At 48.6% G+C, this 27947-nt stretch overlaps 1 protein-coding gene across 7 annotated transcripts in view; it reads right to left on the bottom strand.

Annotated features, from left to right (window-relative positions):
* The window catches only part of SORCS2 (sortilin related VPS10 domain containing receptor 2), a 1939515-nt gene extending 1913218 nt beyond the window's left edge, over positions 1-26297 (bottom strand). For 5 of the 7 annotated variants that reach the window (XM_069203258.1, XM_069203265.1, XM_069203272.1 and 2 more), the window contains exon 1: positions 25906-26294. In XM_069203258.1, the coding sequence (XP_069059359.1) occupies positions 25906-26202 (297 nt within the window). In that variant the 5' untranslated portion in view covers positions 26203-26294. Of the gene's footprint in view, positions 1-25905 lie in introns of all 7 variants that reach the window. The other 2 variants (XM_069203288.1, XM_069203250.1) reach the window with 2 other exon arrangements.
* Positions 26298-27947: the final 1650 nt, after the last annotated feature.

The raw sequence follows: 27947 nt of genomic DNA, 5'->3' as shown, positions 1-27947 counted from the left end.
CTTGGAGATAATGGCGAGGAGGGGGGGCGATTAAATTTTTGATGAGGTTGCAGAAGGTGGCTTGAGGTCTCGGTGGACAGTGTGCAAGGGTTCTCCGAATGGTGGATTTCTCGCCTTTTTGGATAGTGAAGTTGAGTTAATACATTGCTTGGATGGTGCCGACCGTGGCGGTGGTGTATTTGATGGAGTCTTTGTGGATGATGGCAATTCCTCTGTTTTGCTTGTTGATGCGATCGTGGTTGGTGATTCTGTATCCTACTGGTATGGCGGTGGCAATGTCAGGGGTTGACGCGGGGTTCAGCCAGATCTCGAGTAGGAAGACTAAGTTGGGTGGAAGAGTGTCGATAAGGTCCCAGATCTTTGTGCATTTTTGCTGAGTGTGTGAGTATTGTGGAGGGTACATGCAAGCTTGTGGTGAGTAGCAAGTGCTGTGTGTTGAGTGGGCTGGGTGTTATTGAGACGGGTGAGGGTGTGCATGTTGTGGCAGGTGAAGTGGCAGAGGGTGCACGTAAAAGGTTCTACCGTAGAGTGTGGTGCAGTGGCAGTGTTTTTGGTGGCATCTATGATTGAGGATGGTAGACGTGTAGCTGTGGGAGCGGTTGGATCAGGGCTCCTGGTGCTAGATGTGGTCCAGGCAAAGACCGGCACACCTTTGGTGCACCTTCGGCACACCAGTTGTGAGCCTACTGCATGGCTGCGTGGCTGAACTACTGCCATCACTAAGTAGGTCCTGGGAGGTGGGAAGGGCACTAGCACATGATGGGTGGGGTTGACAAAAAGACAGGAAGGAGAGGGGGAGGCAGGAGGAGGTGGGGGCAGGAAAACGGCAAAAAGGAGCAGCAGCAATGGCGTGCTAAAAGGGTCCAAAGAGGGCAGAAAAAAAAAAAAGAGAGCAAAAAAGAATGAAGGATTAAGGTGAGAGCGAAGCAAGAGAAAAGATGGAAGTTGAGAGTAGAAAAGTGGGTGTCAAATGGGTTGGAGAAGCAGCAAAAAGGGCAGGAAGGAAAGCAGGGGCAGCAAAAAGGACGGGAAATAGATCAGGAAGAGGCTTGAGAAGAAAGTGGTGTAAAAGCAGGAGGAGAATGAAGAATGCAGCATAGGAGAGGGCGTGAAAGACCTTCAAAATGGCCTACTGTGTCCAAAAATGCCATACAACATGTGCTCCTGTGATGATACTCCATTGCCGACTGACTGTGCCCCAAGACAAGTGAAGATTGTAATAACATGTTCATCTTAAAAATAATTTTTTAATGTAATTGTAATAGTATTTATATAGGGCTTACTACCCCTGGTGAGGCATCAAAGCGCTTTTTGGCGAGTAGCACGCCACTCCGGAACCCAAGAGAAACTAGTGGAGGATTAGTATAGGGAAATATGAGTACAGTTTTAGTGTTATTATGAGTTAATTTGAGCAGAGGATATGTGAGTTTGTTAGTTGCATTGACTAGAGTAATGAAGGGATAGAGGAGGGAAGAATCGAGAAGTATTAATTGGGAGTTTATAGTAATAGGATGAGACTTGGGAGGAGTAAAGGAGAAATGGAGGAGGGAAGGGTCTGTGGAAAGGGTTAGGGAGATCATAGTAGCAGGAGGGGTTTTGGATGTGTCAAAGGTGATATAAATGAGGGGGAATTTAGTAGGGTTGTTTGGGAGATCATGGTAGTAAACTGAGATTTGGGTGAGAGATGTGGAAGAGGAGAGAAGAGCTTAGGCAGGGTCGTGTTTTAAAAATCATTTGGAAGTGTCATGGAATTATGTGATGATGTGTATACCAATGCTTTACTGATGTGATAAGTTGTATAACTAAATTGTAAAAATTTTAATGAATTTAGTCATTTGTGTTACTATGAAAAAATATGAAAGATATGTGGCATAATCCAGACCACCCCAAGATGGGGTGAAACATAACTCTGACCCAAGTAAACTATGGAAAGCAGTGTCCACCGAGTAAAGAGAGCTAAGTAACTGCTCTCCGTGGATATTGCTCCCAGATTCTACATCTTCTGCTTTCAGACCCTCAGTTCATGGCTCCCGAGTGTTAGGTTAGATGCACTTAGATGCACTTCAAGTAGGAATTGATTATAGCAAATGTCTGAGGGCCAGATGTACTAACATTAGTGTTTGCATTTAGTGTTTAATCAACAAGTAGCACATTTTTCCATCTCGCTATCTGGTAATTGCAAACAAAAATGTACAAAAGTTTGTCTTTCACTTTTTGTGATTCCCAATGGGTTGCAAATAGACCTACCTCATGAATATTAATGAGGTAGGTCTCAGTTTGCGACCCATTGGGAATCTCAAAAACGACTGTGTGTTGGTGTTTGTCCCTCGCAAGGACAACGCCGCCCGACCTCCAGAGGAGAAATCGACGCAACGCCTGCCGTGAGAGTGAAACTTCGACACGCAGCTCCGCAGAACGACGCGCAGCCGGAAAACAAGCAGGAAAATCCACGCACAGACCCGGGACATCTGGTAATCCCCGCGATCCACAGAAAGAGACTGTCCGCGCGCCGGTAAACGACGCACGACTTCCCCGCGTGGAAAATAACGACGCAAGTCTGTGTGTGCTGGGGAGAAATCGATGCACACACCATTTTTCCACGTATCTCTTCTTCTGTGGCCCTCTGAGGAGATTTTCCACTCCAAACCAGGTACTTTGTGCTTGAAAGAGACTTTGTTTGCTTTTTAAAGACTTAAGACACTTTATATCACTTTTTAGTGATATCTCTACAAATTCACATTGCAACTCTATTCGTTTTGACCTACAATTATCCTGATAAATATTATATATTTTTCTAAACACTGTGTGGTGCATTTTTGTGGTGCTATATGGTGGTATTGTATGATTTATTGCACAAATACTTTACACATTGCCTTCTAAGTTAAGCCTGACTGCTCGTGCCAAGCTACCAGAGGGTGGGCACAGGATAATCTTGGATTGTGTGTGACTTACCCTGACTAGAGTGAGGGTTTTTGCTTGGACAGGGGGTAACCTGACTGCCAACCAAAAACCCCATTTCTAACAGCAATTAAACAATGTAAAGAAATAGCTGGCTTACACCTATACTCAGAGCCGGCTTTAGGGCGGTGCGAGCAGTGCAGCTGCACCGGGTGCTGACCTGGATTGGGGGGCGCTGTGTTTAGCAATAACTTACAAAACTTGCCATTTAAAAGCACCTGCTGAAAAGTTCCTTGTGCGTCCAGCCTTTATGAAATAATTAAAATGTCAAGATGCCTCTTGTGATTAATGTTCCTGCTAGGGAGAGAGATGGGAGTTTTGTCTAGCGGCAGCTTTTACTCGCGATAAAGTAGCATAGGGGGTTAATATGCCTGCTGCAAACAACACAACTATATTTTATGTGGATACTTGAGCGGATCAGTAAAGCTAGCCTTTACAAGCGCTTTAAAACAAATGAATGTATGCGAAAGGGCGGCTATGTCAGTGGCGTAACGAAACTCAAGGGGGCCCCCTGCAAAGTCCCTGTAGGGGCCCCCTCCTCACCCACTCAGGGTGAGCCCCTGAAGCTGGTCCCTCCCTCCCCCAACAGAGTGGGGGCTGCACGGGCCTTTGTTACACCAGTGGGCTATGGAGAGATGAGGGGCACATTTGCTGGGTGGTAGTGAGTGAATCCGAGGAGGTGGTCATAGAGTTGGGGGCATAAAAAAAGACTGTCGCACAAGGCGCTACCAGTGCTAAAGCCGGCCCATCTTATACTATCTACATATTTGATGCTTCCAGACACACGAAGATCTGCTCTCTGTGCATGGGTATCATGACCCATCCTATTCCATCAATTCTGCCCCTGCAGGCAGGGGACACACACTGCAGGCAGTGAGCCTGGACATCCACAGACAGGCCACAGCCGCTCTTAAGCAACTTATAAATCCTTCAGAAGTCGCCATATTTCTTTTCCTTTTGGATTGAAGCTTTAATGAAACGAGGATGCATCACGGCGATTAAATCGGAGAATCCTGACAAAAAACACTTAACCTTTGCAGCAAATTAGGCATAAATCATGCAGTTAGAAGCGTTCTATAAACCATAATCCTATTAAGTAGTCCCGCTAGCTCAGTGCTGCTAAATCCCTCGGACTGCCTTAGAGGAAGCAGTGATGCTTTAGCACCAATTAAAGAACACTATAGTGAAATCTGATGGGAAATCTTCCAATAGTGAAAATCAAAACCTTCAAAGAGGCCTCTGGCACCTTTCAATTGTTACAATCAAAACATACAGGATAAATTCAGGTGGCAGATAGATTTGTGGCAAAGCTCGAGTGTTACTGGCCACCAAAGCAAGGTTTATTTTATTACCACAAGACAGTTTGTTCTACAGGCTTTCTTAGAACAGAATCCAGTTATCTGGAGATAAAACAGCCATATCATAAGTTACATTTCTGACTGGAAAACTTTGAGAAGATCTTTAATACATGTGCAAAGTCATCCACGGTCATGTAATAGTGTCTTTATGTGTCCATAATATTGGCTCCTTGGTTTGGCATCTGTAGACTCTGCAATTCCTTTTTTTAGGTCGAACATAGCAGGGCGCAAGCGCTGCTTTTCCGACATGTTGGTCTGTATCTGGGCTTTTAACACCGGCCACCGCATGCCCATCACTACCACTCACTCCTGGGCTTGCCCTTCAAAAATCCTTTGATGACATTGGTAAATGGTTTACGTTTGTCCCTCCTTGGGAAGGTTTTGTTACCGCCTTGGCCATCGCCCCTGTTACATGGCTAATTGCACTTTTGCCGATAAGTTTGACTGCAAGAGAACTTCTTTTTCCTTTTGTGTCTCTCTTCACACTGATGCTCATGGTGGCCGTGGCACTGTGAATCAGTTGGCTTATGTAAAATTGTTTTACTTTTCATTTTCAATGTATGTGGCAAGAATAGTCTGGTTAGGGGTTTACAACACTAATAGCTCTAACTCGACCCCCACTGCATTGCAAAAGCTTGTTGTAACAGGTTAAGAATTTTACTAACATACCGGAGTCAAATTAATGATGGTAGATTTCTTAATCCGATGTACACCTGATGGGAAAAATGTGCAGGTCTGAAGACATCACACAGGCAGCATGGATACAGCACTACACATATAGGAAAATATGTTGCTGACCTATGCACCATCTATTGCCAGTGCTTGAAATACTGATTACCAGAATTTAGAAAATATCATAAAATATACAATTACATGGTGAGTGGGCAAAGGGTCATGTGCCTGCTGCTCACTTACCCTGGATCGGGTCCTAAATACATTTCTAGGAATCCTAATTCTTCAATCAGTAGTGTATATAATCATTGCAAAGTAGGCCAAAAGTACAGGTCCTGAGGTTGAGCCCTTGGGACTGGAGGAAGGCACTGAGGCTATCACACATCAGTAACTCGTTTATCCGACCCAGGAAATTTGTGAAGAGTAAACGAGGGGGATTGAATGGAAATTCGCCAGCAGATTTGTGTAAATCGCCTGTCCGAACTGAGCATCGGCCTTGGAGCTGGTTCCCATGGAGTAGCCCTCGAAGAATGCAAAGCTAGGTGACCCAGCTGGCAGTCTTTCCTATACAGGCAATTACTACATTTCTGAAATCAAATTAAGCTTCTCCCTCTAGAGAGTGTGCAAGGATCTAAAACGCCTTCCTACAATGAAGGCCTATTTCCACAGTATTTTTAGTTTGCCTTAGCGTGAAAAAATACTCAAGAGACGAGATTGAGTGCATGATTTCTATGAAATTGCTTATGAGGATTAAATTATTTTTGAAAATGTTTGGTCATAGATCAGAAGTCAAGCGTGTGTACTAAATATGTCTTAATCCATGTAATAAATTGCGAGGTAACGTTTAATGAGAAAAAGGGGAGGGCTCCTCCAGAAAAGGGGGGGTTGCGTTGGCAGTCAGCAGGGACAAACCAATATCCACCAAAAAGGTGAGTATGCCGCTCTGGAGGCCAGATTTAAATGCCTCCAGCTATGCCCCTACAGACCGCCAAGGCGACCCCGCTGCCCCCCAGCCAGTAGACACTAGCACGCAAAATTCGAACTTAAGTGCCAACGGAAAAAGGCCGTTGGCGGTAGCCCTCTTTCCCACAGCCAGGCATCGCCCCCACCTGTAGCCGAGGCGGTCATTGCGGCTTGCCCCTGTATTTCATTATGCAAATACAAGGAAGAGAATGCTAGAGGCAGCTGGACTCCAGTTACATGCGATGAACAATCGCCACCTGAAATTCTTCCTATACTAGATGTTTCTTTTGGAGCATGCGGTTGGTTCTAATTTGAGGCAGGGATTAAAGACCTTCCAGAGTCCCTACCTCCTACAGAATGCCAGCTCTGCGCGACCCAGGTATAGGTCTGTTGATGTATGGGAACTGGAACCATGGAATGGATTTAGGGTCTGAATTAAACATCGGTGTCAAATATATCTCCCATTTCCATGGTTATTTTAGGAGCTAGTCCCATGCTTGATGGTTATGTGAATATGTGAGTGCTGAAGGATTTCGGATGTGGCTCCATTGAGGGAGTCTAAATGTACTGCTATACAGCTATGTATGCAGTCCAAGCATCTTGTAATGTTTGTTTCACACTATGGTTTGGCCTCAAAACAAATGTGAATTTAAGTATTATCCATGGTCATCTGAAAATGTAGTTCATGTCCCGCCAACACTCATGTGAAGATCAGTGCGTAAAGTTAAAACGTCAAAGGGGAGAGAGAGATTACCTCTGAGGAAAAAGACACATCACCTTAAAGATGAATGATTCTATAGAATGAAAACAAACTAACAACAAGCATTTGCAATGCAATGGGTCTCGCATTTGCTCGAGTTAGAGCTATTAGCGTTGTTGACTCCTAACAGGAGTTTTCTTGCCACATAAATTGAAAATTAAAAGTAATACAGTTTCACATAAGTGAGCCGATTCGAAGTGCCACGGCATCACGTGAAGGAGCACACAAAAGGAAAAAGAAGTTAGCTCGCAGTCAAATGTATCGGCAAAAGCGCGATTAGCCATGTAACAGGAGCGATGTCCATGGTGGTAACTAAACCATCCCAAAGAGGGACAAACGTAAAGCATTTACCAACGAAAATAAAGGATTTTTGAAGAGCAAGCGCACGAACGAGTGATAGTGATGGGCGTGCAGTGGGCGTGGTTAAAAGTACATATATATGTCAACACGTCGGAAAAGCAGCACATGTGTGCTGCTATGCTCAACCTACAAACAAAAGTGCAACAGAAGAATACACCCGACTTTATGGTGGACAGGGACCTGGGTATGCCGGTATGGCCACTAATGCCAGCTTCCAAACTCACATTTCAGGAAGACCTCTATGGGATCCTAATGTTCAGATGGCTCAACATTTTCACTCTACAGAGATTAGACCCCTAATTTGGAGAGAAGGAAAAATCATTACAGTGAATTGGAATGTCATTGCTGGCTATAAAGCAACTGTTCATTGGTTTGCAAATACATCTAATAAGTGAAACATGTTTAGTAAGTGAAACATGTTTAATTTGAATTGGTTACTGTATATGGACGATACATGTGTTACTCCACACCATCCTCATAAGAAATGCTCACATGGTTATAGAAAATGCACATACTCTAAGGCACTTTCGACTCAAAGACATATCTCCTCCCACTGACTACTACGTGTTTGTGGAGCAGGCAATGCAGACACAATCATTATACATAACTTTGATGCACTCTTCATCACAGAAATCTGGCGAATATCCCCATCCACACATATCATTGATGAGCTCATCCCAACAACTATTCCACACCTGAAATGCACACACAATGCTTGTGGAACAGTCATCATCTACAAGGACACCGAGCAATATTGAAGATGGAAGCAACCACCATAATCTTGTAGAAGGTCCTCATTTGCCCAACTATTGGATCCTAAACCTCTTTCCCAAATCTTGGCTCAAAGAGCCAATTCTCTTCACTTCTGCATCAACAGTCTTCAGCAAAAGAAGATTTTGCTAATTTGTTTCACGATTCTCTAACACTTCTCTCGCCCTATGTGTATCAGTCTTTCTTCCTCAACCATCCTGTTTAGGCAGCGACAGGCTATCACAAAGTGTTGCACCTTACAAATATTCAAAATAATAAAAAACAGATAAAGAGCCATGTCTCCTTCAATACTCCGATTGTGAAAATATAGCCTGGCTTCTCCTAATTTTGGATGCAAAGAGAAACCACCTCTCAATGGATCAGTTGCTGAAGTCCATGTTCACACCATGATCCCATCATACCTGACTGGGGCAAATCTGATAAGATTACCCCAACACTGATCACACTTCATTAACTTCGTGTGAGTCTAGTTACTCTTCCAATCAACATGAAACTTGTGTAAGGAAGAGATGGCACCTTCTCCGTTTTATCCAACTGATATGCTCTCTATCTCTGTGGTGATCACAACACCAGAAGTCAAATCTTGTCCAGACTGGATGTTTGGAAGCACACTTTCACAGTATTTAATGCAAAAGGCAGAACAATTTCGCCCTTCCATGTAGACTCGGCCCACTTTACTTTAAAGGGCAGAAGACACCACCTCTCAAGAAAAGCCTTAACCAACAGGAGCATTCTGCAGGAATTAGGTCACCCTCTTTTCCTGCTTATTTTCCCCTTCCAGATACCAGCAGCACCCCTCACTCAAAAAATTAGCAACCGCACCACCCTCGCCACCTCGAGGCATGCCAACTAGCTCCCTGTGGTGACCAGCAGCAGCTGCCACAGATATCAAGGGGAGGGGTGGGGGGGATTACGGGGCAGGGAATAAATTAAATTAAAAAAATAAATAAACTTACTGTTCGTCGTCGCCGCCGCCTCCGTCCTCTTCTGCCGCCTCGCTCGTCCTCCTTTCCTGGTCTGGTATCCCAGCATTTGCTGGGTCACCAGAAGAGGCTCCCCAGCAATCCTGGTGCTGCTTACGTGCTAAACATAGCATATAAGCAGCAACAGGATTAGTCTGAGCGGCAGTGACTGCAGCTTAGACACAACCCTGGGGCCCATGCACTTTCTCCAGTCCGGCTGTATACACAACAGGGCTGGAGAAACCCAAGTGCGCATGTGTGTTTGGACAGCTGTCCTAAGCCGTCCAAACACACATGCACACTTAGTGCACACAATTCCTCATCCCCCTCCCTCCTCCCGTGGCCCTGCCAAGCCCCGCCCCTACAGCTTCTGGCTGAGCCAGCAGCAGAAAAATAAAACGATATTCAAATTTCGTTCTATTTTTCAGCTGCTGGCTCTTAGCCACTGGGGCGACGCTCCTCCGCCATTGCAGAGGCGCCGCCCCTGTGACACACATGGAAAGTAGTATGCTCAGTACAGCTCTCCATTGCTTCTGGGAGATAGGTTTATGCTTCATAAATACCTTCAGTGAAATGAAATGCAACGAAAAGGTCTAAACATAGTGCTTGCTCTAAACTTCGGGCTTCCTGTTGGATATTGGTCTTCTCCATTATATAGTTGTACACAGAGTTCTTACAATATCCCATTGTTAACTCAATGAATCTCTCGCAGTAGCAAATTAAAAATAGATTAGGTAATTAGTTGTACCTTTTTTTTCTGAAATCTCAAATTGCAGGCTTCACCAGCTGCGACCTACAAAGGAAATCACACCTGTACAGCTGCAAGAAAAAACAGAATTCTATTTGTGCAAACACCCCTTACAGGATTATTCCAAGTGCACGATTAAGGAATGCCTGTAAGTAAAGATTTCGTACCTCAGGGAGTTAATTCGCAACCGCACTGTCTGTGTAAAGAAAGGTCAGGGAAGAGCTCACCATGAACAGCATCTATAAATAATTCATTCTTTGGAGATCAGAAAACAAAATAATGAGGGCACAAAACAGGAGGCAGATTACAAGGCTTTGTGCAGGCCTACACATGCAGACCAAGGAAGCGTGTACCATACACTTTGCAACACAGGCTTAATTTATATGCAATGACCGCCAAAATGCACAGAAAAAAGATTCTGTAATAATGACCCATCTGAAGAAAAACCTCTAAAACTGAAATGATCCGGCTCGTATATTAATGAAATCCACAGTATCTGGGGTAGAGACTGAAGAATATGGGATCAGGGACCCTAATCGCTTACCTATATCCTCATAATTCACAGACCTCACCCATGTCTCTGTGAAGTAACAGACAGGCAACAGGCGATGCTTCAATTAATTATTTTAAAATTTAAATTAATAATTCTATCCCGCCACCAAGAAGGAAAATACAAAATAAACATACTTTAATTTTCCACAATTTAATTTTATTTTTTTACAACGTCATCGGTTTAAAATGTTGAACTTGCCTTCTCCTTTTGAGACATCGAACAGGGTGCCGTCTCCCCCTGTAAGATCAATAATGTTTTCAAATTCTATCTTTGTGGCTAATGCAAACACATGTTTATGCCCCAGTACCTTTGCGCTGCTCACACCGTTTGTCTTCCCCAAACACCCTGGCTCACCTTTCAAATGTAGGTTGCATGCAACACCACGTTCAAAGCACCTTGATCGTACAGGCCTATCTTTTGAACCAGTGGTTCACAACCTTTTGACTTCTGTGGACCCCCACTTCATCATTACTGGATCTCTGGGACCCCCCACTGAATCATTATTGGAATCCGGGGACCCCCCCACTGAGTCATTACTGAAAATAGGGGACCTAATCTGTTAATATTATTTAATTTTCTAAGTAGTCGCGGACCCCCTGAGGAGGCTTCGCTGACTTCCAGGGGTCCCTAGACCAGAGGTTGGGAACCACTGATTTGAACCATATTTAGAGAACAGGGAAGAAGCCCTCATAAGAAGTTCTATTCACCATTATCTTGCCTCCCAAAAACCAACCATCACCCCGGTCACAGATCACATGGGTTAGGTGGAGCCATGTAAGACCCAAATCCCAGCTACAACAATCCTCATGGAGAAAAAAACACAACTTTCATGTATCTGGCCACAGAGTTGAAAGACCCTTCTCACTTTCCAAACCACACGATCCACACAGCCTTGGAACAGGGATGTTCGGTGGCCCTAAGCCCCTCCATAGAAAACCATCTGCGGGAAAACCACAACAGTAGAATCCATGCCCTGCGAAGATGCACTGGAAGGCAAAGTAAAAGGCGCAAGAAGCATGTTTGATAACATATAGAACATTCCTACTCTCCCATCTAGTATCAGGCATTCATGTGTATTTATTCACATCTATCGCTCACAGCGTTTGTTATGGTGGGTCTTTCTTGAAACCGTGAATACAACTTTTACTTTTGGAGTTTGAGTCTAGGGAAGGTGACACTAACTGCGCTGGTCTCTCTGCGCTCTTGCTTGTGAGCCGTTTTAGAAACCGCCGGGTAGGAAGCACTGCAAAAAATATTATACACCCCGAAATCATTTCAGTGATTCAGGTATAATCTCACTTAAAGCCTATAGGTTTGTCTTGAGAGGCAATGTTCTTTGGTTCGTCCCAGCAGACGAAGCAGTGATATTAATAATATTTTCTAAGTATTACATTACCCTTGTCTTTAAAAGAAAACTAAGAATTCATAACGGATGCAATGTCTTATAGGCCATCCCACAGATTTTGACTCAAACACTCAAAGATCTATTTTACCAAATCACAATTGACTTTATTCTATTAATAAATGCAACTAATAGAAGCAAGTACAGTCTGGAAAAAAAAAAACTGAAGGGATGAACTTCGATTCACTTATATGGCAGCTCAAGGAGAGCATTAACTGCATTTCATGACCACCATCTTCCTAGATGCAACTTGCTGTATTATGGCTGAACTTCTGCTCAGCCGTCACATCTCCAGCAAAAATTTGCCACATGGACACAAGCAAGAGAAAGAATGAAGGAAGAAAGGCAGAAAAAACTGGTAAGTGGGCTTCCTGGCAGGATGCCTAGTCCTGATCAACATCCTTCCAATGAGCATGGAATCTACAGAAACCCTAAATCAGTGGCTCTCTTTGTGTTGCTCCAAGGAACACCAGTTAGTCCAACTGAACACACAATTCACCCAATGAATGCAATGTCCTGCATAGATAGCTTAGTCTTCTCTAGAGGCGGATGGAAGTCACAGAATTTCAACCCTTAGAGGCATTCTATTGATCATCCAGTCCCAGTTATTGATTGCTGATCCAAAAACAAGTCCTACAAAAACGGAGCTAGTCTACCTCAGACATAGAATTCCACACTTACTCAACACCATGCACCTGAACAAATCCAGCTCACCCTAGCCTCAAACCCTGTGTCCCACGGTACCATCATTGACTCGTACAAGTCCTTCAAAACATACATTGTTTAGACAGCATGACCCACATTCTCGTTCCTAGGAAAAGTCAATCCTTGCATCCCTGAATCACATTCCTAGACAGGAAGGGGAGAAAGTGCGTTACGACCACCCTCGCTTCCTGGCAGCCTAGAGGTTAAACAGCTTTTCTGCAAGGGCTGAAAGAAAGTTGTCCTCAAAGCCGCCTTCATCTCAAACATGACATGTCGCTGTCTCTCCGTTCCTCACAGCTCAGTGTTTGGGTGCAGGTGAGAAGCCTCCACTGGCCTGAAAGCCCTGTAGCAAGTAGGGCAGGAGAACAATTCTATGCAGTCAGGGACATAACCCAAGACCCTGCAGTGCAGGGGGCATCCCTCCGGAGGTCTCCATTCACTGTAAAGTCAAGGATATCTGTGAGATATGAGAGTCTCGGCCATTTTAGAGGGGCTGGGAGCCCACTGGGAGGTCATTTGTGTTATGCCGCTGTACGCAGTTCCTTGAGCAGAGATGTCCCCACTCTGCAATGAGTCCCTTCAACTGCCAAACACCTCGTTCATACTATGACAAACATTTTCAAGTACTAGACTTTTATTTGAGAAGCCATTACACATAGCTGGTATGTTTTTTCTATTGAAAATGTCAAGAACACCTTGGTGAAAATTAAATTAGTTTATGAAGGGGGTTTTGGGGGGAGCGCCGGAATCGGCAGTCTCCCCCCGGGGAGTTTGTGAGAGGATGGTATGGCCCATTCGCGCCCTTTTTGGGCGCCGTTTGGGCTATACATGTGCCTTTTTAGTTGTAGCCTAAGGCTACAGTATAAATGCGGGTGACATTTTAGATCGCCACCATTTTACATTGGAAGGTTTTGGCCGGTGGTCGAGCTTTCTGATAGTGTGGTAGTTGGTAGTTTGGTGGCTTTTCAATAGCGGTACGTAGAGTGTTAATATTTGTTCGTGGAGAGTATTGTAAGGTGGAGATTAGCTTGGTGGGCAGAGAGCTGGAATAAGGCAGTAGGACTTACCAGGTTTTTGTTGTGTTTGCCACGGACGTCGTATCTGGCGCTATGGAGCAGCGTGTGATCCGGGCCATGGAGCTGCTGAAGGAAGCGGGCACCTTGATTTGATCGCGGCCCCTGCCGCTCCTCGTGCGCGCCCAGCCAGAAGGGCAGCGAGCGGTGTGGCGGCCGCAGTGGCGGCATGCTCGCCACCGCGTGGCCGACAGCAGGTGAGCGGGCGGGTAGGGGGAGGAGCGGGAGGTTGGCCCTCGCGGGTAGGGGACGGATGGCTGGGGGCTCGAGTAGGCAGCCGCGCCCTTTAGGGGCGCGGCGGCTGAGTGGCGTCAGGATTGGTGGTGCCGGGGCCGGGGAGGGAACCCCCTCGGTTTCCGCGCGTCGTCAGGAGCAAGGGCGGCGCCTGCCTTTGTCGGGGGCAAGTGCGGGAGCGGTGCAGGAGTTAGCACACGCAGGCAACTCGGCAAGGGCGATCCGGAAAGGCACGGGGCGTGTCTTTAAGAGGAAGAGCTTTGGAAGTGGGCAGATTGCGGCCTCAGCAGTGGACGGTAGTGCGGGGAGGGAGGGGGGCAGGGGGCAGGAAGGGCCTTTGCCTGGTCTGTCGAGCGGTGGGGGGGCAGGAGCTTTTGGGCAGTATTAGTGGGGAAGGTGCCCTGGTGGGGCAGCCCGAGGATGGGGAGGGAGGGGAAGATGAGCAGGGGGCAGTAAAGGAGCTGAGTCACATCCTGGAATGGAGTGACGAGTCTGACCAGGGAGGAAGTGATTTCAAAGAGCAATTAGTTGAGGATGATGGGCTCCATTTTCAGGTGCGCCCACCAATTCGTACCTACGGTGTTTTTGCCAGAGGTGAGTCTGTTAGTGAGGGGTTAGTTGAGGTAAAAGGGTCAGGGGTTGAGCGCAGGGCCACAAGGGTAGGTGACAGTCATGTGAGTGATGCTGATATGCGGTTCTTACAGGGAGGACAGTGTGGGAGCGAAGGGGACCCAGGCGAGCTTTTGACGGGCTTGGAACCCTGGGAGGAGGAAGAAGTGACGGCGGGGCCCAGTACGGCTAGCTGTACAGGTTATCGTCGTGGCGGTGAGGCGGTGCGAGCCAAGGAGTTAGTCACGCAGTACGCCACTGGAACGGGTTTTGCGCCCCCCGATGGCAGGGTGAGTAAGGGACATCGGCCTGGCTACGCATCAGAGGCATGGGCTCAAAACGGCCCTACGGCGACCGCGCATTCCGGCGGCGCAATTAGAGGATCTGATAAAGAAGGCGCGTTTTGGGAATGATACGCAGGATGTGGACGGTAATGAGACCGAGAGTGGGGACAGCTTAGATTTTGACGAGGACAGTGTGGAGGAGGGAGAGATCTGGGAGGAGGAGGTTTGGTGGGGGGGAGAAGCTAACGTTGTGACTCAGTCGTTGCAGGTGCCGGACGGCTCGAGCAGGGTGAGGAGTGAGGCAAGACGGATGGTTATGGAGCGGCCCCCGTTGTTGCAAAAAGGTAAGGCTGCCAGCGCAAGCAAGCAGGTCGGGGTTGCAGTGGGGACGGATGACATCAAAGGGGGCATGGGGGAGAGGCTGTGTAAAGGGGTTTATGTTGCTGACGCCGGGGTGGGTACGGATGAAATAAAAGGGGAGGAGGCAAAAGACAGCACTGGTAAAGCAGAAGGTGAGGCATCAGGGAAAGGTGGAGACGAATTCGGTCCGGGTAAAGTCGGCGGTAAACATAAGCGGTTGCCCTTTATGGGGACGGCTAAGCCTTTGGGAGCGCATCTCATGCCAGCAACAAAAGAAAAGATATGGAAAGGGGAGTGTGTGGAGATGCTTAAATTGCTGCACAGGGAGGTCCGGGCAAAGGAAGGGTCCAAGGAGGAAGAATATGAGCTGGCGAAGCGCCCTAGGGTCCCGGTGACGATTGAGAATTGGACAGCGGCGTTCTTGATCTACGCAAGTGTTTATTGCGAACGCTATCCGGAACGGGCGGTGGCGTTATTTAAATATATGGACGTCATTAGGAAGGCATATTTGAATTTCGGCAGGTATGCATGGGCGCAATATGACGAGGAATTTAGAGCGCGGATGGCGGCGGATAAGGAAGCCCAATGGGGCGAGATTGATACGGATTTGTGGCAGCACACAATGGCCCAGCAAAATTCGGTAAAACAATCTTTACGGCTAGCGGGCTGCCTATCATTTATCGGCCCTTTCGAGATCGCCCCACCCAGGGTGGGGCCAATGTCAATAACTCCGGCGACAAAGGGGGAGCTGGTACAGCAGGGTCAGGTGGGAAAAAATCTGGAGCATGCTGGGACTTTAACAAGGGGTTATGTACGAGGGAGTATAGCAAATTCAAGCACGAATGCTACAAGTGCGGGGGAAAACATGCTCTCACCACCTGTTTCGGGGGGTCCGGCGGCGGGCAACAGTTTGCGGCGTCAGGAGGTAATCCCGTGGGGAATGCGGGCCAGCCCAAGCCCAGAGGGCAGGGATCCCTGGGGAAAAGCTTTTACTCCAATTAATTTGGAGCGGCTTCGGTACTGGACGAGTCGGTATGAGTTGCAGGAGCAGGGGCAAATGTTGCGGCGGGGGTTTTCTGAGGGTTTTGAGTTGGGCTACACAGGTCCGCGACAACGTCGGTGGGTGGAGAATTTGCGTTCGGTACAGGGAAAAGAAGAGCTGGTGCGGCTCAAACTTGGGAAGGAAGTGTCGGAGGGGAGAATGGAGGGCCCTTTTGCGGATTGGCCTCTCCCTAATTTGATAGTGTCCCCTATTGGTGTGGTGCCCAAAAAGGAGCCTGGGCAGTATCGGCTAATACATCATTTGTCGTGGCCGGAGGGGCGTCGGTTAACGACTTCATACCAGAGGAATTTACAAAAGTGTCATATGCCTCGGTGGACGTGGCAATGGCGCTGGTGGAGGCATTGGGTCCGGGCACCCTTTTGGCAAAAACTGATATCAAATCTGCTTTTCGTTTACTGCCGGTACATCCTCGGGATTTTGAGTTGCTGGGAATTCAGTTCCAAGGCAGCTGGTATGTTGACAAGGCGCTGCCCATGGGTTGTTCGAGCTCTTGTTTTTTATGTGAATGCTTCAGCACATTTTTGCAGTGGATCTTTGTGACAGTTACGGGCCATACGGCGGTCACGCACTATTTGGACGATTTTTTCATTGCAGGCCCAAAGGATGCGGAGTCCTGCGCAGTGGCGCTGCAGAGATTCCAAGCGCTTATGGGGGACATGGGTGTGCCCCTGAAAAAACTGTGGGGCCCTGTACGGCCCTGTCGTTTTTGGGCATTGAGCTGGACACTCAGACCATGACGGCGCGTTTGCCTGATGAGAAGCGGGTGCACATGCTGGAAACGGTGCGGCATGTGTTGCAAAGGAATAAAGTGACAGTTAAAGATATCCAGGTCCTATTGGGCCATTTGAACTTTGCATGCAGGGTGGTCCGTGCCGGCAGGACTTTTTGCAGGCGACTCGGGATGGCATTATCGGGTGGTACACTACCGCATCATCATGTCCGGCTTAGTGCGGGAGTAAAAGAGGATTTGAGGATGTGGTGCGTCTTCCTGGAATCGTTTAATGGTATTCCAATTCAGGCCTGGCCAGTGTGCGAATGGGATGTGCAAATCTTTTCAGATGCGGCGGGGGCGTCGGGGTTTGGCGTTTATTGGCAAGGCAATTTTTGTGCGGAGCCGTGGCCGGAGGCATGGCGCGCGGGGGGTAGGAGTATTGCATTTCTGGAGCTTTTCCCGTTAGTGGTGGCGGTGTGCTTATGGGGGCATTGCTTGCAGCACAAGCGAGTACTATTTCGAGTAGACAATCTGGCAGTGGTGCAGGTGATAAACAGGCAATCAGCGAGGGAACCACAGGTGCTACAGCTGCTTCGAGTTTTCGTTTTGGAGTGCTTGTGGCACAACATTTATTTTCGGGCGCGACACGTGGCTGGGGTAAACAATGACATTGCGGATGCCTTATCTCGTTCGCAGTGGGAGAGGTTCCGTGGGTTGGTCGCGGACGAGCAGTTGCACAGGATGGTGATGCCAGCGGCGCTCTGGAGCATAGGAGAGAGAGGATTCTCCGCTTGGTCGTGAACTCGTTGGCACCTTCGACGCAGTGCAAGTATGTAAGGGCTTGGCAGGAATTTTTGGAGTCTGGAGCGCGTAGACGGCAGCGGGTACAGGACCGGATGGAGGATGTAATTAAATATATGATGGACATGATAGACAAGGGGCTGTCAAAGATCTCTATGGCTGGGAAGTTAGCGGGGGTAGCTTTTGTTGGTAAGCTTTTGTGGGGTTACGCTCCGTCGGCGGGGGAGTTCGGCCAGCGGCTTTTGGAAGGTTGGGCGAGGGAGAGGGGTAATGGAGCGAGGTCACGCCAGCCGATTTCTTTGGACCTGTTGAGGCCAGTAATGTCAGCGACGGCGATTATTTGTGAGAATCTGGAAGAGGCGTTATTATTTCGGACTTTGATGTCCTGGATGTTTTTTGGGGCTTTCCTTGTGTCCGAGTTGTTGGGCTCAAAATTTTGGGAAGGAGTGCGATGGGTTGATGTTTGTATTTTTCAGAGTGGAGTCGGAGTATTTTTGAAGCGCTCCAAGACGGACCAGCGGGGGAATGGGAGGCAGGTTTTTATGCGGACCTATCCGGTGTGGGACATGTTCCCAATGCGTTTGGCGCGACGGTTGCAAGGGAGGGGGTGGGGACAGACGGGGTTGGTTTTTTGTCATAGGAATGGTGACGCGGTGCCTGTATACCAGCTTTTGGTGGTTATGAGGTCTTGTTTGAGTCACAGAGGGGTCGATGCGTCGCAATTTGGGACACATTCTTTTCGGATTGGTATGGCAACGGAGGCAGGTCGACGGGGTTGGCAGAGGGAGGCGGTTTTAGAGCTGGGGCGGTGGAAGTCAGATGCCTACAAGAAATATGTGCGGTAAAGGGGGATGGGAATGGGACTAATTTTTATTTCTTTTCCTGCAGGTTCGGTTCCTGGGCCAGCGTTGCAGGCATTGTACATCTGGGTCGTGGGACACTCTTTCGTAAAATGGGCGGCGAGACAAGCTCAATCGACAAAACTGGGGCCTAATTTGGGTTTAGATGCGACGCGATACTGCGTTCGGTGGGAGGGTAGAGGGGGAATGTGTTGGCATGAGTTGTTAGGGACGTTGCAGAGGCTAAAAGGGAGAGGACACTGTCCGGACGTTTTACTTATACACTTAGGGGAGAATGATATGGTGAAGAGGACGGGGTTGGACATATTAAAGGACATGAAGAGGGATTTATCTGTAATCCGCCAGCAATGGCATGGCTGTCATGTGATATGGACGGCTTTTGTTCCCCGCCAGATTTGGAGGGGAGCTCGTAGACCAGGAGCCATTGAAAAAGCCAGGAAGAAAATTAATAGGGAAATGAAGACCTTTTGTTCTGAACAAGGTTTCACTTACGTGGAACACACAGATATACGATTTGAAGATAAATAATTTTTTAGGGGCGACGGAGTACACCTGTCCTTTTTGGGGATGGAGTTGTACCTGCTCCAATTGAAAGAAGTGCTGAGACTGACATTTAGGGAATATTAGGCACCTAGGACTGTTGCTGAGACAGAGCGGAATGGGGGGGCAGAAAAGGAGAGGACGGCTCAGGAGCCGGGTCCTCTTCCTTTTCTGGTGGCGGAGACAGAGAAAGGGCACATGACAAACCTGAACGGATGGGAAGGAAAGAAGACAGGAAAAATGCTGATGGGATAAGGGTGGACAGTAGCAGGGATACCTAGATAATATCGAGCGTTAAGGGCTGGAGACTTGCACGCTCAAGACGATAGCAACTGACTATTAAGGTACTAGACAGAGTAGATAGGAGCACGAAGTAGGGAGGACTGGACTATTGAGCGGCAAGTGCAAAAGGGGAGGGAGGGGGGAGGGGGGCGTGTTGTTAGGAGATTTTATGTATAGTGAGGTTTTAGTTTTGTAAGGCACAAGGCCAAGGGAGTGAACTTTGTGAGTGCACCTGTTTCCAATAAAGCGGCCTTTTACACACAAAAAAGAGGTGTGGTGGAGCTATACTTTCTCTCTCGCAAAAGACCACGTGTTCATATGCTGTGAGGCCACTTGGTAACATTCTTTAACACGAACCACGATTAACTCCGAGGCCAGTCTATGGTTTCCAAAGGGTCAAACAAATGTCACCTTCTTTTCGGTCCTGAGACGTCAGCATTATGACCTATGGTCGTAGAAAACACCCTGCACTTGAAATAAAATGACTGCCCATGAACCACTTAGTTCTGGTGAGCAGCCACGGTATGCGGGGCCTGGTTTGGCTAGCCTGGTTTACAACGGGCCGGGCTACTTGTCGTCACCTGGGAGCCGTCACCGAGTCCCCCATCGCCGCTGACACCAAGTAAACAAACCGCGCAGCCGGCAGGAGCGGCTCCCTCCCGCATGGCTCGTCATTTAATCAGTTCGCAGCCACGGTCGGGCGCCTCCTTCTCCTGTCATGGCTCGTCAAAGCGTTTTACACACGTGATCGCGAAGTAAGACTGCAAGGCGATGGAGGGAATCGATTAAACATTGGCCTGGATTGCTGGCAAGCAGGCCAGGGTCCTAAAACCTGCCACCAACACAGGACTGGGTAGAGATTAGAGAATGCGTTCTGGGGTCACAGTGAGTGCAGTTTCAGGAGAGGGGAACAGATTAAAAAGCCATCAGATCAAGGATTTTACTGCAGCAGGCGCATTCAATGACTGTGCGCCCTCTGCAGGGCCGGATACAAACTACACCACTCACCTAACTAAAGAACAGCCTTATAATTTCTGAGGCGAATCGATGGAGCACACAACCATCAAACGTAACGCTATGCTGTAGAGAGGACCCCAAAACCTGCCATCGGACCCTCCCAATACTTCAATAGAGATTGTTTTGTGTTGTTTCGTCTCACAGTGGTTGGAAACATCACCAGCTTAGTATGAGGAGAATACATTACAACCCACCCATCAAATCTAGAACTCTACTTAGTCACTTGTGAAAAACAGCTGTGAAAACACTGTACCCTCTTTCTGCTCAGTGAGGCGAGTTGGGGAAACTCCAGCCATCTGATCCGGAAACCTATTGCAGACTATCATGCTCACAAGCAGGGACACCGGCCCCAGCGCCCTCGAGACGCCTGGGCAGGCACTGAACACGTCCCTCGTGAGAAGCTTCGCCATATCCGAGTGAGGCGAACCTAGGGCGCGAGTGGTCGTGCGGAGGGGGCGCAGGTGGACGCGCGTGTTATTAAGGGGAGGTAACGTCGTCCCCTTCTCAGTAGTTTAGCCGATGTGTCATGGGCTCCATGGCAAGGAAGGTGATGTCCCCTCTCCCCTCCTTCTCAGTACGGGTTGAATTATAAACTGCAGCAATAATCAAGGTTCAGTCGGCCCAGGTGCCACTGCACTGACTGCACCAAAGGAAGGAACGCCATGCCCCTTCAATCCGAGGCTGAGGGATTAGGAGATACTGTTTGCTGTGGGCCCAGAAGGTGTACCAGGAAAACAGCAGCAAGGAACGCTTCCTCTCCAATCACATTGCATCACCAGAAGTTCTATTATAAAGAGCTTTTAACGGCGCTAAATGGACTAATCATCGCGGCTAAAAGCTGCCAGCGAGGCACATAACTAGCCATGCACTTAAATGTTACTTGTTTCACATACAGACGTCGACATCGTTTGTATCTCAGCTTTAACTGGAAACCCATTCTTTAAAAAAACACAAGAGGATATTATGGGGGTTGCTATAAATTCCTATAGCATCACTTCGTGTGGTTTTATCCTATGCAACATAAATTGGCCACCGGCTATGACCATTATCATCAAACCTGAGTGAATCGGGCCTCAGCCCTCATTGGCTCGATTGATCCCCTGCACGTGTCTAGGACGTCATCATCCTAACCCGTGCTGGTGACAGACAGAGAGACATCCCTTGCGCCCTCTCCAGGACTGGATAGAAACTGCAGCCCTCACATCTCAGTGACCCCCCGCCCTAGAGCGAATATCTAGCATAGTGTAGCAGTTTCGCAGCGCTGTTGTTGGTATTTCTGGAACAACAGGTGCTTTGTTGGAAGTTAGAAAGGCCAATGGCCGCCAGGGAATTTTCAAAAGAAACAACCGCCTGCACCGCTGATGGACGTAAGGCAGTAGAGGTATCAATGGGTTACATTCGTCGATCATTTACACACAATCTCGCGTCAACAGCACGCTCGGTGACGGCGTCACTTTTTTTAAAACAACAGCCATTAACCTTGCACCAGCGACAGCCCGCTCTAGCTTCCCATCGATGATTTTTAAGTAAACATTCACAAGTCGATCTGCAGTGTGACATGCCGTCACCGTGATGCAGCAGGGTGACACATAGGCTTTCTAGATTATATCCTGCTACAAAGTCCCAGTTTTAATATAAGCATGATTATTGGTTGTGCTTCAGTACGATTGGTTACATTTGTCCAACAAGACTACAGCTCCCAGAATACACCATTGTGTTAATCGACAGCAAATGACACAAGGTGTCCTTTTTACCTGTAGTTTAGTGTCCCTAACGGCAGACGCCCACGCCACTGCTGCCAAAGATGACATGAATAGCACCAATGTGCCTCTGTATTCGCTCTTCGTGACCTCAGGAATTGTGTGTATAAAGCGCTTCAACGCCTCATCAGGAGCAGACCACATTATATAAATTCACAATGCAAGGATGTGGCGCTATTTCCCCCCAAATTAGGAGAGCTATTGAAAAAAATTACACGCCTACTTGCTTCTAGGCACTTCACGCAGCAAGGGCCAGCACTGGAAACGAAACAATGTACCTCCTACTGGCCAGCTGAAGTGACGCCAGGTAGTGTCTACCCTTTTTAGTGAAATAGAAAACTGCATTGTGGGACTTGTAGTCTCTTAACACCGTAAACACAGCTTCCGAAATTTCAACATACAAAGTAATAGCGCCGTAAACAGTCCGCACTAGCTAAAGGATGCAGCACTTGGCAGCTATGTCAGTGACATCAGGCTGACGTTATGTCCAAAAAAACACACACTTTTATGTAACGCCAACTGCGCGGAACACTCGTCCAGACATCCCACCAGACCAGGCACGTTTTTATAGGCTCCACGGTCTGAGTTGTGACAAACAGGGACAACAGGGAACGACGAAGAAACAGAACTGCACACAGCCCGGAGAGGGATCGGATCCTGAATATTTCTGTACACATGAGATGCCCATGTGCATACGTGGATTCCAACATACATAAATCATGGAAACATGTCAATCTAGATAAACGCGACACCTACGTGCGGGTGGATACAATCTACAACAAATGCACTTTTGGAAAGCTGAAGCGCTTAAGTTACGATACGGAGACAGTGCGTGAGGTCTAGTTGTTGCATGGATAATAAAACAGTGATACACGCACAAACACCGGGTGGGTCACCTGACAGAGCACCAGGCTTCGAGCCGCGCGCACAGCCCCTAGCGGAGGCCGTGCCTGTCGAGGTCCTCGCACAGTCGGAGGTCTTCTCAGGACGTGCGGTGGAGCACGACGGGTGCTGCAGGCCCAGCGCCTTAGAGCGGAGCGCTTCTCCCTCCGGTAGCCACAAATGTAGCGTTAACAAGCGCTCCGACCTCTGACACCCACTGGCACTCGTACCGCGGCACTCGTGCTTCTAGCATCTAGCACTCACACTTTTAGCGCTCACTATAGCTCACAACTCTAATACTCACACCTGTAGCGCCCGCTTGCACTCACACCTGTAGCGCTCACTATAACTCACCTCTAGCCCCTACTAGCACTCACACCTCTAATACTCTCCACGTCTTTAACTTGGGACCTAGTACGGCCAGCAGCTCCATTGATGATTGACGCACTATCACTCACATTCTAGCGCTCACACCTATTTCAGTAACTCTAGCGCCTACCGGGATCTCTTGCACTGCCAGCACCTATAGCGATCACACTTCTAGCACCTATGGTATTAACACATGCAGAATTCACTAGCACTCACCACCTCGCTCACACGAATCAGACTAGCACTCACAACTTTTGCACTCACTAGCACTGGCGCTTTGGTGTTCACACCCATAACACTCACCATGACCATAGCCTGCAGCCCTTGTACGTCCAGCAATTACACCTCCAGCACTTCAAACATGCACCTTATTAGCACTCCCACTAGTACTCACACTTCTCGTAGGTAGGAATCAGCACTTACACCAGAGAGTGTCAGCTTTTCACTCACACATAATAACCTTAAAAGACACTCGCACCGCGATCACTCGCAGCTCATATTCATACACTATCAGCTCCTCTAAGGTTTACTAGTGCCAGACTGCCCAAGTAATAGCTTGCCTGGTCAATTTCTCATCATTGCGGAGAAACTATTTAAAGTTGGTGCACAATCAGCCCGAAAGCCCTTTTCCTTTTCCTACTTTCCACTTTTATTCTTGTATGATTGGCACCATTAATGACAAAAACCGAAGAGAACCCTCCCCCTGGTATGCTATGTATCTTTTCACTGCCTTTTATACTGGTAACTGCTGTTTTTATCATTCCTAAATAGTACCCCCTTCACAACTGCACTTTCCGCGCACCGGCACCTCGTATGTATGGCACCACTAAGGACAATTACTGAAGGGATCTCCTGTCTCATGTCTTCTCTTGTATCTTTTAGTTTGTTTTTTAGTACCTGCAACGTGTTCTTTTGTCATCTAACAGTGCTCACGCCTCTGGCACTCACTCTTGACACGCCGCGGTGCTTACACTGCTAACAGAACTCCTATCACTAACACCTCTAATAGTGCTCACGCCTCTGGCACTCACTCTTGACGCCACGGGACTTGCACCACCATCAGAACTCATGTCAGTAACACCTCTAACAGTGCTCACGCCTCTGGCACTCACTCCTGACACGTCACGGGACTTACACCACCAACAGAACTCATATCACTAACACCTCTAACAGTGCTCACGCCTCTGGCACTCACTCTTGACACGTCACAGAGCTTCCACTGCTAACAGAAGTCACTCTACGGGCACTAACAGCTCCAACAGTGCTCACATCTCTGGCACTCACTCTTGACACATCACGGGACTAACACCACCAACAGAACTCATATCACTAACACCTCTAATAGTGCTCACGCCTCTGGCACTCACTCTTGACACATCATGGGACTTACACCACCAACAGAACTCATATCACTAACACCTCTAACAGTGCTCACGCCTCTGGCACTCACTCTTGACACATCACGGGACTTACACCACCAACAGAACTAATATCACTAACACCTCTAACAGTGCTCACGCCTCTGGCACTCACTCTTGACGCCACGGGACTTGCACCACCATCAGAACTCATGTCAGTAACACCTCTAACAGTGCTCACGCCTCTGGCACTCACTCTTGACACGTCACGGGACTTACACCACCAACAGAACTCATGTCACTAACACCTCTAACAGTGCTCACGCCTCTGGCACTCACTCTTGACACGCCACGAGACTTACACCACCATCAGAACTCATGTCACTAACACCTCTAACAGTGCTCACGCCTCTGGCACTCACTCTTGACACGCCACGGGATTTACACCACCATCAGAACTCCTATCACTAACACCTCTAACAGTGCTCACGCCTCTGGCACTCACTCTTGACACGCCACAGAGCTTCCACTGCTAACAGAAGTCACTCTACGGGCACTAACAGCTCCAACAGTGCTCACATCTCTGGCACTCACTTTTTAACAGGCCACAGTGCTTACTCTGCTCACCTAACGCAACTCACTGTTACTAACAAAGAGCGTTCACATCTCTGTCACTCAGTTTTAACACGTCACAGTGCTTACACTACTAACATAACTCACACCACTGTCACTGACAGTTGTAATAATGCCCATATGTCTGGCACTTTGAGCGCTAATGCTACTTGGACCGCTAGTGCTCACTCATTTGTCACTCGCACATCTACAATCCAATAGCGCTCAAAGCTCTAACAGTAGTCACGCTTATGGCGTAAACAGTTGTAATGGTTCTCACACCTTTAATATCCTGTAGTACTTACACCAGTAACTCCTCACACCTCTAACGCTCAATAGCATTCAGACCTCCAACAATCATTCCGCTCACACTTGTGACCCTCGTTATTATAACACCCAGTAGTGTCACGCCTATCATTGCTCTCGCCACTAGTTGTGCTCACCCAATTGTGCTAAGTCCTCTAGCGCTCACTGATCTGAGAGGATGTCCACCTCTGGTGCTCACTATTGTAACGCCTCACGCCTCTAATTGTGCTCACCCCTAGTTGTGTTCACCTCTACCGCTCACAGGTATGATGGCCATTAGCGCTCACTATTCAACATCCGGCAGTGCTAACGCCTCCAGCTGTGCTCACCTCTAGCGCTCAGAGGCATGATAGCATTAATACCACTAGCGCTCACTGTTCCAGCATCCGGTAGCGCTCACGCCTCTAATTGTTCTCGCCACTAATTGTGCTCACCCTAATAGCGCTCACAGCTCAGATAGTATCCCCACCTCTAGCGCCAACTATCATAACATCCAAGGATGCTCGCGCCTCTAATTGTGCTCACACCTCTGACCCTCTAGGTACCCCGGGGGGCACAAGTGGTGACTTACGCTGCTGTTCTCGCCCGTCCAGTGCACCATCGCCTGGTTGTGCGACGCGTCCCCCTTAAGCACGAAGGAGGTGCTGATCAGGGAGACCTGCCCTCGGGGCTCCCTCCGGAGGCGCGGGTGCCAGCGGTCCGCGCTCTCCACCCAGCGCTCCGCGCCCAGCGGCTCCCGCGGTCCCGGGCTCCCCGGCAGCGCTCTCCGTGCCACCGGCGCCCGGCCCCCCGCGGCGGTGGTGGCCCCCAGAAGCAGTAGAAGCAGCGGCAGCGGCCGGCGGGGCGCTGCAGCTCGCGGAGGCTCCATGCTCGCCCTGGCTCCGGCGGTGCAGGAGGTGCGGGGATGCTCAGGGCTCGGGGAGGAGGCTGCACTCACAGCGCCCGATGCTGGCACTGGAGGCAGCGGCCGGTCCACCCTGTGCGCGCCGAGCCCGCGGCGCCATCTGCCGGTCACGGTGGGCACTGCACCCGGCTCAGAGCTGGAGGCTGGCAGCGGCCCAACATTCATTCAGCCAGAAGGCCCTTGATGCCAAGGCTTAATATAGGGATGCCACCGTACCGGGTCATTAAAACACAGCTTTCTTCACGTTTCTCGGCAACTAAACGCAGCCTCGCTTTTACACCAGTTATTTTCTTTCCAATGCGAAACTACTCCATTTAATATCGGGAGGGATGTTCCCAGTAGAAAATATATATTCGTCTAAAGGGTGCACGCAATATGTTGTTGTCCCATGTTCCAGGCCTTTGCCCAATGAACGGCTGAAACCCTAGGTGAAGAAAATTCTCGCCACGTGAGTCCAATTTTTACATTCAGAGATTTCAAGCCAAGGGTCCGGGTCTGAATCGTCTACACTTCAACATGTCCGGCAACCACAGTCGGTTTGGGTGGCAAGGAGGCATTCGGCCTCAATGTGCTTTCTGTTTTACAAACGCGTGATGTTTGTAGCACAGTGACGAACACCAAACTGAAAAAAAGCGATTTACATGAATTTGTTTTCTCTTGTTTCGCCGGCAAGTTAAAATGCAATGGGTATAAACAGCTGATTTACAAAAATATATAATTCCCATTAGTATACAACATTTCATACCAGCATTTAGCCCAGTTGGTGGCCGCCCTCAATACGTAGAGGTAATGGCACCGACGCTCAAGGACCTGACGCCGAGCTGAGGCGAAGCCTAGGGGTGATTTATTAAAGGGGATCACGGGTCTGTCCGTTCTCAAACGTCTCCTGCACAATTACGCCTAAAAGTGCCATAATGTAAAATGATGGGATCCTCTGCAGAATGCAAAGAGGAGCCCCCCCAGTCTCCCATATCTCACAGATATTCGTTGTCCTTTGCCCTGAAGGGATCGCCCCACCCCACTTCCCTGTGCTGCTGGGGCTGCAAGGGCCTGCGTTACGTCCTGTTGCGTCACGTGCTCCTTATCTCGCGCAGCGCTTCAAATAAACAAGAGCACACACACCTCTGCAGTAAACTGGAGTCGCGGGTAATAACTCTCCCGCTCTCTGCTTTATTATTTATACCTCCGGCTTTCCCTGGACCCATCCTCCCCTTCCGGATCAGTGTTCCTGGTGACCGGTCCCTAAACAACTAGACCGTCACAGGACACAATATCCCTCCTCAGCTGGATCAAAAGATAACACGCACACAAAGTCCTTCAGCCTTTGGCTGGGTGGGGGATTGGCTCTCAAATTGTACCTCCCCGTCTGGGATCTGGTCTCACTGCATTAAGTCGTAGGAGCGCTGGTCACTGGCTGTCTCAGGCAGATTGGTCCAGCCGCTGGAGGCAACTCATGATCATGTCCAGGACTCTCAGTGGCTGACCAGTCTGGGAATTGATCCTCTGCTTCCTGACCCCCAGAGTGCTCCACAAAGGTTGTCTTTTTAACGTTTCGTGTCACCCAATCACTCCCTTTCTCTGCTGTCACCATGGTCCCGGACACCCCAGTCACTGTTCATACTCCGGGCTCATGGGGTGTGCGGAATTTCCATCCATGTTTCCGATTCTTGATGATCACGCGGTCGCCGACTTGGACACCCCTTAACATG

Source organism: Pleurodeles waltl, chromosome 1_2, assembly GCF_031143425.1.
Source record: "Pleurodeles waltl isolate 20211129_DDA chromosome 1_2, aPleWal1.hap1.20221129, whole genome shotgun sequence".
NCBI classification, from domain to species: domain Eukaryota; kingdom Metazoa; phylum Chordata; class Amphibia; order Caudata; family Salamandridae; genus Pleurodeles; species Pleurodeles waltl.
The sequence above is the reverse complement of the archived record's forward strand: the minus strand, read 5'-3'. Positions and strand labels throughout refer to the sequence as shown.